At 37.7% G+C, this 11465-nt stretch overlaps 1 protein-coding gene across 1 annotated transcript in view; it reads right to left on the reverse strand.

The window, feature by feature from the left end:
• Positions 1 to 11465, reverse strand: part of LOC145991733 (glutamate receptor 1-like) — a 682690-nt gene that overhangs the window by 157292 nt on the left and 513933 nt on the right. Inside the window, exon 6 of the mRNA XM_083127787.1 lies at positions 6806 to 7164. Coding sequence (XP_082983913.1) covers positions 6806 to 7164 — 359 coding nt within the window. The remainder of the gene's footprint in view (positions 1 to 6805; positions 7165 to 11465) is intronic.

Below are 11465 nucleotides of genomic sequence, written 5' to 3' on the forward strand. Positions count from 1 at the left end.
TCTTCAGATATATACCATTTTTAGGCGAGCAGTTAGATAAGTTTCAAATTAGTATATGTTTTCAATTTTTATGACAGTTTTGTCTACTTATGTATTATTGAAATTGATTTAGAACAGGTATTATAGAGGATGGATAAGTTCGTAAACATTATAAGAATATAGTATATGGTGATGCAAAATTCCCCTAACACCTTCTATAAAATGTATGGGAGTTAGGCTGGGTACAAATGGAAATGATAGAAACAGGTTAGGCCTAGGTGGAACCATATTGGTGTGCTCCGCTATATTGTGGCCGCCATATTGAAAATTTGTACATTGGAAGTGGAGTGATGTGATATATAAAATGAGGCTAGAATTTCACGAGAAATGCAATGGTAAAGGGGTTTTGACGTACCTTTAACCAGTAAAAGGTTATTAATGAATGATTGTACCCATTTCCTCCTTTTCGAGGTGTCAGAAAAAAGCATTAAGACGCCTCTAACGCGTCCATATCGCATCGAGATCATACTCACGTCTAGGGTGAGAAGTTCACCTGCCATTGCACATGATTTTAATCGGATACATCAACGAAGAGTTGAACAATATGAATTGTTGTCTCTAACAATTACAGTGTGTTGCTTCCATTGGAATGAAAAGTCCTTTACAGTGACGAAGCTAATGTTTATGTTCATGGTGAAGTTAATAAACAGAATATGCGACACTTGTCATCTGACAATTCACTTTGGACAGAAACTGTCTCACAACGTTCCCATAGTGTTGTGGCGCTCCGTCATGTTGAAAAAACTCTGGAAAAAGTACCTTATTCCGTAAGCAAGGATGAAAAAATCTGTCCACTAAACAAATCCAACTAGCCCTCAGTATTTAAAGTTCCGTGGATGAAAAATGGCCAAACCGATCACGTTCCACACACCACACCACACCATTAAGTTGTCAGCACCAACCATTCGACTGGAATCTGTTCAATGTGGATTATGAGATGACAAGTATCGCATATTCTGTTTATTAACTTCACCATGAACATAAATATCTGCTTCGTCACTGTAAAGGACTTTTCATTCCAATGCAAGCAACGCACTGTAATTATTAGAGACAACTATTCATATTGTTCAATTCTTCGTTGATGTATCCGATTAAGATCATGTGCAATGGCAGATGAACCTCTTACCCTAGACGCCAGTATGATCTCCTTGCGATACTGACACGTTAAAGGCATTTTAATGTTGTTTTTTTCTGACATCTCGAAAAGGAGGAAATGGGTACAATCTGGTTAAAGACACGTCAAAACCCCTTCTTTACCATTGCATTTCTCGTGAAATTCTAGCTTGTTTTGATATATCACATCACTCCCTTCCCATGTAAAAAAATCAATATGGCGGCCACCAATATGGCGGAGGTCTGCTTGGAAAACTCCATAAGGTTTCCCCTAGGCCTAACCTGTTTCTATCATGACCTAACTACTTTACATTTTATAGGTTCTGTTAAGGGACTTTTGAATCACCCTGTAGTTTATACTTATGCATTATTTCTCCTTATATAGATTTCTACAAAGTCAGAGCTACTGCAAATTTGAAAGGTCAGAATTTACGTTAAAATTAGTAAATTCCGAATTGGTAATACGCGTTTTGTTGATTGAGTTTGGACAGGAGGGCAGGGGGGGCTCTCGAAATAAACTCTATTCAGGGACACGTTATGCACACAACCAAAAATAAAGGGGGGTGGGGTACGAAAAAAAGTAGAGGAATTCAAAGTATACAACAGTGATGCGTTTGAAGGGGGTGCCCTACCTGGGGGATATATCGCACCCTTGCTGCATGAATGCACCGAGGGCGAACCAGAGGCTGTTGAGAATGCTGAAATCATTGGTGACAGTGGTGCCGGCCATTGTGTCCTCGATTCTCCACTCGTAAGGGCTGAAACGTGACACGATGAAGAGGACTATGCTGACTCCGACGTACGAAAAGATGACGCACACCCAGATCTCTTTGGAGAGGGGGTTCATGAAGCTAAACACGCCTGGTTTCTGCTTCATCGGTTTCTTTATCATTATGCTTATCCCAAGCGACATGAATGGCTTGCTAAAGTCTATCACCCTCTCTCGCTCTGACGTGATTGTCATGGACGCGATTGCAATATCCGCCTCCTGTAGAAGAGAAAGGGAGAAGACAAGAAGAATGGTGGGAGATTTTTTGTTTTGTTCTGAGAATGATTGGGTGGCAGGGTACACAACAGGAATGCACAATTCTTCCTGGAAAACTGAAAGAGAACTGTTTATCAATTTGTCACAATTTTTGAACCACACAGAACGATCAATGGTTGCACCTTCAATGATTTCATAGAGTCCTATGACGACAAGAAAGTAAATAAAAAGGAGGATACAAACACAAGGAGGGAATCAACAAGAGGGACGGAGATTATTAAAGAAAATGAGAACGGGTTGCCTCGATAGTGTAATATGAGAAAGTGGCAAAATAAAGGAACTTGTCCATTTACAGTGAAGGAGGAGAGGCTGTAGTTGCATGGTAAGACATGATGAGGATAAGAAACAGAATTCATAAAAAACTGAAACAGGAATCAATAGTCTCTAGTATTATGGGATTTCAAGATGAAGGCCGAAGACAGAGACCAGTTGGAAGGCCATGACGAAGATCGAAGGACAACTTTGAGATAGACTTAAAGGAAGTCAGTAAGGATGGAAAAGATTAGATTGATCTTGCCGAGGATAGAGACAGATGGAAAGCTTGTGTTGTTGCAGCCAGTTAGGCCAAAGTCAGAACCAATGAAAATTAAAAGGTTGTAGTACTATTGGAACAGGAAAAGGTCAAAGGGAGAACCAATGTAAACCAGAAGAGATAAGTTATAGTAGTACTACAGCATAAGAACATGGTCAGAGACAGAACACATTAGAACCTGGAAGAAGTTAATAGGTTGTAGTGTTACAGAATACAATTAAACAGAACAGACAGAACAAAGTGAAACTAAAAGAGGATGAATGAAGTTGTAATACTACAGGAAGGGAATAGTTTTCTATGACATGAGAATACAAGAGAAGTGATATATACAGAATTAATGTGAAGAATGGGGTCTATGTATATTTACATATCTTTAAAAAATATACTAAAGATGATAGTAATACTGTGAAGATGAGTGTAGGAGAGTTGATAATTAACAGGTGATATAAAACAAAAAGGTTTGAGGTATATAAGCAACAATGACCTCCTTACTGGATGGAAAAAATACAAGGAAAGGAGATGATAAAAATATTGAATTTGTGTTTACTTAGTTTGGTTTAAAACTTCACATAAATGTGTAATGCATTCATATCGAAAGAATGAAATTTCAAATTTTGATTAGCATTACATGTGTGAGGTAGAAAGTAGGAATTTTAAAAGTGGTCTCTCTAGAGTCGTAAAATAATTTAAAAAATAAATATATTATTATAGTAACGTAGAAGGAGATTATATGAATCTTAGATGCGGGTAAAAGATTGGAAGATTTGAGATCTAGTAAATTTTGCATCTACAATACATTGAAAAATGCAGAAAAAAATTCCATATCAAATTAACACATACATATATTATATATATATATATATAATTCTTATGTAATGAAATGTTTTGAGAACTTGTAATGTAAATGTAATGAAGAGTAAATACAGCAACCATTGGTCGTTGTTATGTACATTCATATAATCAGCGCACTAGAAGGTTGTTACTGTGTAAACATTTCTACTCGTATATTGATTTCCTAGCACAATATATTAGTCGTTGTGTGTTTGCGTAAAGATCTGTTCTGTCTGATTTCCGTACAGCAATTGCGCTATTCTCTGTTTCGAAGTCAAATCTCTAGTTAAGTTAAAGTAGAATATAGATCTGAAAACAACAAAATATACGATTTAGATTCGTTTATTGAATAGTAATATGATTTTATTATATTCTGCAGTATGGCTATGTCAAAGCAGAGCTCTAAATTGTAAATAATTTCAAACATACAGGAATTTGAAAAAAACCTTGCACACATGAAATATGCAATTTTCTCATAGCATTTACTTCCCAGGGCGGACTGCCACCTTTCGGACAACTATAACTAATATTCGGGATCATATTACTTCTGAAGTTGAATAACCGTAGGTATATATACAGGGTGAGTCACCTAAAATTACCACCGGAAATATTTCGTGAACAACAATAAATATTGAAAAACTGCTTTCACAGATATATAGGTATGAGAGGAGCTCATGAAATTAGTGGACACAATACGTTCAACTACGTAAGGAAGTACGATTTTCAATCCAAACTTAGTTTTTGTAATTGAAGGCCCATTTTTATTTTCAGCTCATTTGAAAGTACGGAAAAAATCATTGAGAATGGCGTTTGTTACATTGTAATACGTCAAGTGGTTCTCAAGTAATTGTAACGTGAAGTTGAGCGCAGAAGGTGCATCCCCACTATGCCTGTCGGCAGAGCCGAGCTCAAATGCCGTCGTGCATACAGCCTGCACGCTTGTGCTGCATTTTTCCTACACTCGCCATTGATAAGTATCATCTCGGACTTTTCAGAATTTGAAAATACTATTTTCTTAGCAACAGTTCTGGCGTACGTACAAACGTCTGGTTAATCCATGTACTTTGTTAGGTCTTTGTTTATTTATAAAATTTGTTAAGTCAATTTGAAAGAAGGAAAGAAAAATGTATAAGGTGCAAAGTGTAAAAGTTGAAAACTTAAAGATTTGTCGTGACCAAACACGAAGAGTTGATTGTTCCGATGTACTAAAAATTATGACGTAAATGAATGATCGCCAATAAAAAATTAGAAAGATGTTAATGTACTAACCTTAATGAATGTAACTCATGGCGGAATATTTAGAATTTGTACATTTTAATGTACAAATATTTGTTCACTCAGAAAGATTTATCAGAACCTTTTATATAATTTGTCAAAGCTTACTTACTGTACAAACTACACATTTTACTGTAACCTGCAGTTGTTGGAACGTAACAACTTTCCTAAGCACAACGAGTAGTATGCAGAAGAGTAGATTGTTTGTGATGATACACGAATGACGTCAAAAGGGGAATACGTATTCTAGCTACGACATACAAATCAACTTGTGAGAATGTTTGTTTCAAGCGTCAACTTCACGTTACAATTACTTGAGAACTACTTGACGTATTACAATGTAACAAACGCCATTCTTAATGAATTTTTCCATAATTTCAAATGAGCTGAAAATAAAATGGGGGTTTACATTGAAAATAAAAAAAAATGTGTTGAAAATCGAACTTCCTTACGTAGTTGAACGTATTGTGTCCACTAATTTCATGAACCCCTCTCATACCTATATATATCTGCGAAATCAGTTCTTCAATACTTGAGGACTAAAAGTGGTAAACGTTGTAAGTGTCAAAAGCGAAAATGTTGGGAAATCGCATCGTTCCGCACATCAGCCCGAAATAACGTTCACACCAGAGGTCTCTTTACACGCACTTTGAACTACTTAGAGAGCTACCAGCTACTTTTCACGTTTACCACATTATAAAGCATGGCACATTTCACAGTTTAACGTGGAAAACGGTGTTTGAATTATTGTGGGACTTAAAGCGTTTATCAATTTAATCTTCATTTATTGTCGTTTACGAAATATTTCCGGTGGTAATTTTAGGTGACTCACCCTGTATATTGTTCTCTCTCACAACAAAAATGAAATCTAAAACACAGTTGTACGACGTTGGAGTCAGATTTTCCCAATGGCGTAGTGATAACGTTGTTACCTTGTAATAGAGGTGTCCCAGCTCGATACCCGGTAAAAACACATATTGGTTCGGATCCCACATTAAACTGTAAGTCCAGTCTTGATAAGCTTATCTGTGCACAAAGTGGATTTAAAACAAGAATTCAAACCATAAAAACTCAAACGAACTTCGAGTGAATTAGCAACAAAGAGAAATGCAATATGTTGAACTAATCCTGCTTTCTATCACTAGTATTAAAAATCCTAAAGCACAAACAAAACATTTAATTTAGTGACATCGTATATTATTTTCGCAATATAGACAAGTTTTAGACTGGGGGCCTCCCCGAAGGCGGAGTGCTAATGTCGTTGCTTTGAAATAAAGGGGTCCCGAGTTCGATACCCGGTAGAGGCACATAGTAGTTCGGATCCCACATAAACTGTAGGTCCAGTTACGATTAGTCTTTCTATGCATGAAATGGACTTAAAAACAAGTTTAAGCAAGCAAACAAGTTCTGAAACTTGGTTTGAATATCTAGTGCAGTGTGGATTGTTATGGAAAGATATAGTGATTTGTTTGTTCAACCATTTACACAGACGTTTTTCTCCGGTTATCAAATTTATGATTACCATTTTTTAAGATACTTAACTTCATGGAATGCCAGCATCTTGTTTTGTTTCTTCTATTTCCCGTTGTAAACATTTTTGTTTCTGCTTTTCATATCCTCTGCATTAAACCTTAAGAATCGCACGCTCAGAAAATCTCCAGCTGTCTGGGCGAATCTAGCCAGTGAGCCTACCAACACTGTAGAGCGTCAGCAAGAACCTCAACCATAGGTAACAGGGTTGAGATGACGTCAGCGTCTCAGTTGCTGATATGATGCTTTCAAAGTAGTGACTCGCTTCCAAGATGCATATGCAGAACAATCCCAGAAGTTACGTAAATAACGTTGTTAGAAATTGGCACTTCTGTTTTGACCACATTTCTAGGCCGATTAAATATTTACACAGCTAACAACCTCCTATTCTGAAAGGGCTTAAAATATCATGATATATCTGTTCGATCGCACTTCTTTACCTGGGGAAAGTGCTATTCCCTTGCTTGAACGCACTCTCGAGGACAAACCAGAAGGAGTTCCTCAGGGTGAACTCGTTGACCACCACAATGTCCCCCCTCCAACCGACCAACTTCCTCCACCCGGAGGGGCTGAAGCGGTTGACGAAGTAGAGAACCAAGCATACGGCGACGTAAATCCCGGCTATAGAGACCCACACCTCCACCCCAAGAGGGTTCATGAAGCTGAACACCCCGGGAGCCTGTTTGATTGGTTTCTTAATCATGATGCTGATTCCCAGGTCCATGAAGTGCTCGCTGAAGTCGATGACTCGCTCCCGCAGCGTGGTGATGGTCAGCGGAGCTATGGCGAGATCTGACTCCTGTAGTTACCACAAGACACAGTCAAGAGATTTCCATTAATACACATTAAATAGATCATGATAGTTAATGGCAGGATGAAAATAACGTAAAGTTTTATCCTAGCATTTATGCATTCATGCATTGCTCACAAGGCACAATGGTTGTATTTATAAGGATAACGAGAAGATCGTTTCAATACCTGTTACATTTGCTCTAATGATTTACAATCAAGTGCACTGGAACTGTTATGAATTGAATTTTGCTCAATGATCCTACCAATAATTGAAAATTCTAGTCTTACAGATTAGATTACCTCAGACTTAATTGCTTGTAATTAAGCTGATTCCAACTTGACCCGTTAGTCATCATTATCGAACGAACTGTGCATCAAACAAGAGATAATGGTAATTTTCGTAGTTGCAACACAAGGACCATTGAATATTGTAGATCCATTAGCCCATTTCATGAGGGCTCACATTTGAGTTTCATCTGAGAGCGAGAGCTTTTAAACCATATATATTTGCAGCCCATTATCAGGAACATTATCAGTTGATACACGTGTAAGATCCACGTGTAAATTTTAAAAAGGATAATATATATATCTTTTGAATTTTTAACTATTCTTCTTTGTGTGAAAAGTTGTTCTCTCGAATGACCAGGTGTGTATGCAACCCAAATGCACTTCAGCGTAATGCGTGGATGCATATTAGCTAGGAAAAAAGGAATGCCTAGAAGTTTTCTGCAGCTACATGAAGTGAATGCAGAATATATCAACATAAAGTACACTTCTATCTTAAAGTTGATAATTACAAGCTACCTTTTTCTATCACATCAAGTGATCTTGGCATTAGTTGTACGTAACAAAATATCAAGATATTAGACAGGGTGAGACAGTCCGGAATATTTTTATGTCAGTGGTAAAATGAAGAAAAAGCACATAACCTATGGGAAAGGTAAAATTTAGTTTAATTCATTCCTTTCTTTAAATTTTCACAATAATATAAGTCTCTATACATACAGGAAGGCACGTGTACATTCACACAATATGAGCTGGCTCAGCGATGGCCAGTGCGTTGTTTGGCACTCACATGATTTTACCACCGTGAGTGAATCCTGGCCAGAGCATATGAGAGTCCATTCATCAATTTCAACTCATTTCGATTCACCAACGTTGTTGCGATTTGCCTAAAAGAGGCAGAAGAACAACGTAACATAAGAAAAAAATGCATCCGTTGAATTCTTACTTTTTCCAAATCAGCATACATTGGCTTAATTTTATCAGAGAGCATCCTCAATGATCCTGTATATGGTCTCAAATAAAAACGTCGGGGCTGCATGTAGTAGATTCAGGTGAAGATTCAGGTGGAAATGTTTTCTCTAAATTCACTTCATGTGCAAAGTTAGGTGTTAGTTGTAACATCAATGCCACACGGTTAATCAGTTTCCATAGATACTCGTATCATTATCAAACAGGAAACTCTGATTAATGGAGAACAATGTCTTAAGATTGTAGCATCGGTAATTGGTTTGATGTAAGAGTTTAGTATAATATTTCAAACCTATTGTGCTGCAAACATCGTGACAAGTTGCAAGATCTGGAAAGTTTTGAAGTTTGATAGGGTTTTCCGATAGCTTATTGGTTATACCTGTAGCCTTGTATTCAAAGTGTTTGCTTCTACCGGGATGAGTATAATTAGCTGAGAGTTAAAAATAAAGAAATGAAACGAACATGTTTCACTAGGGCATATTATATAAATGGAATAAATTCTGCACTTCTTGGAGATTAATTTAAAAAAACGCACATAAATTGATACTAACAAAAATAATCTCTTTCAAGTGGTCATTGTTGTGTATTTCAAACACACACAGATCTAACTTATGGCGCCGAGTATATTTGAAAAGATATGCATCGAATAATTTACATTATTTATTAAAAACCAAATGCCACTAAATCATTTAACAACTAAGTTTACAAAAACAAAACACAATCTGTTACTACAACATATTACCGTTTCCAAAGGGCATAAAAAGTGTACAGTCCATTTACTCATGCGCGACATACACCACAGTCATCTTTCGATGCTATACAGTATTGGAGGTTCTTTTCTGGAGTTTAACATTACACTTTTCAAGACATCCTTATCAATACTAGGACCTCCCAGATTGCGTAGTCACCTTGAAATCAAGAGGTCCCAGGTTCAATATCTGGTGGAGGCTCATAGTTGTTCGAATCCAACTTTAAACTGTATGTCCAGTCCCGATTAGTCTAACTGAACACAAAGTAACATTAACACAAACATTGACAAAATGTGCAGATGAAGTTTACGCTTTCACCAGTCAATCTATCGGTGACTTACATTGTTGGTGATGAATGCGTGGATGAAATTACGAATAGGCCACAAAAATATACCGCTTCATCTTAAAATATAAGTAAGAAGATATCCACCATATCTTTGGTGGGTGTACGTTCTTTCTGCGTATCGAAATTAAACGTGGCAGATCTCTAGCATTGCGCGTGTACACTTCAACGTTAGGAACCCAAAATTACCCACCAGGACGATAGAAGCGGCAGCTTCCTCCTCCTTAATTAGTAAAGGTTTCAGATGATTACGCCCTCCTCCCCTATTCCAGCCGTGCAAGCAATTTCATTAAGGGGATGTTAGCAGATACCCCCATTCCGCATAATTGGAGACATCTTTCCCAGCTGTAATATTCCCGTAATGTTTAAGAGCGACTCTCATTATGGTGTAGGGAGAAGAAAAGCCTGTGCAAGGAGAAGGCAAACATTTTTTCTTCTTCTTTTTATTTTAAGAAATGGCTTCCAAAGAGAATGAAATTGGAACCGTGCGTCGAAAGCGTCGCAATTATGAAATGGAAGTGTTGAATCATATTTCTGGTTATTTAACGCCCTTCGTCTAATTTCCTCCGTTAACACGATGATGAGGATAAAACAGATGAGAAAATACACCATGTACATCCTTGTCGGGACTCGAACGTAGACACTTCGGAGGAGAATCGTGTGCTGGCTGAAGTTTCGAATCGTAATAAGAGAGCGTTGTATCTCAATGATGGGTTTGGAAAATGCATCTAAAGCATTCTTAGTAAGGATCTTGCTTTGGCTGCAATGTTTCTGAGACTAGAATTGCTTTCATCTGGACTTCATAGTTTTTTTTGTCTATGTAATTGTTTTCATACTTGTGGGTTTGTTGTTATGCACGAGCTCAGGAACTGCCCAGAATGGATTTGGAAATACTGACAAGAAAACTGTGATCAACGAAGCGGCGTGTTACTCATCTGCCTAGAATTGTTGTGGAGATACTGATAAGATGATTGTAATCAATGCAGCGTCATTCTCTTCAATATTCAGGTCCTCCCCGATGGCGTAGTTCCAACGTCGTCGCCTTGTAATCAAGGGGTATCGGGTTCAATACCCGGTGGGGCCACATAGTTGTTCGGATCCAACTTTAAACTGTAGGGTCAGTCTCGTGAAAAAAGTTGACTTGAAACAAGAACTCAAATATCCAGAATGGTCGAAGATTACAGATTAGAAAAATGTGGTCAATACAGCTTCGTGTTCCTCAACTGCCCAGAATGGTTGATGGGTTTGGAACAAACGTTTTCATAAAAAATGTGGGTGGGGTGGTATTTGAGTACCGTATAATTTTGGTTGACAACACTAACACTTCAGAACTTTGAAAGTTCATGCGTTTGTCAGATTGCACAGTCTTGGACACAGCTGGGTTGTAATGACATTGAAGTTAACCCTCGATGTCTTACCGCCAAACGCCTTGTGAATAGACAACCCAACTAACATTGACATTCTGCGGCTTGCATAACATTCAAGGGTATACATTCAGTAGATTCAGCAGAGATGCCAAGGAAAAATACGAGATGAACATTGTCGGACGTAAAGTTCCGTGTTATCGAAATGGAGTAATGGTACAAGGCATGTTTGTTTGTTTACACTGCTTGGAAACCGCACACGTTGTTACTTTTACTAGACAATGAAATAATTATGAGAGAAATGAAGATTCAATTTTGTTCTTCAGGTGTTGAGAATGGAAACAGACTGACTAGAAGATGGAGGCCGTAGTGTTATCGGTAGAGTGTTGGCTAGCGTGCAGAACTTCCATCAGCGCGACCTACATTCGACTCCAACCAAGGCCAACTTTTTTTCTTAATTGATTCTATCAGAGAAGAAGTGTGTAATATTTATTTCCAGGCATTTTGACGAAGAGGATACACATCAAATTTGACCTTTTAATCTGTCCTTTCCTTCTTATTATCTGCGGCTAGGTAGTCATGGAAATGAGATTCGGGA

The sequence above is a fragment of the Lepisma saccharinum genome, chromosome 8, assembly GCF_977018435.1.
Source record: "Lepisma saccharinum chromosome 8, izLepSacc3.1, whole genome shotgun sequence".
NCBI classification, from domain to species: Eukaryota; Metazoa; Arthropoda; class Insecta; order Zygentoma; family Lepismatidae; genus Lepisma; species Lepisma saccharinum.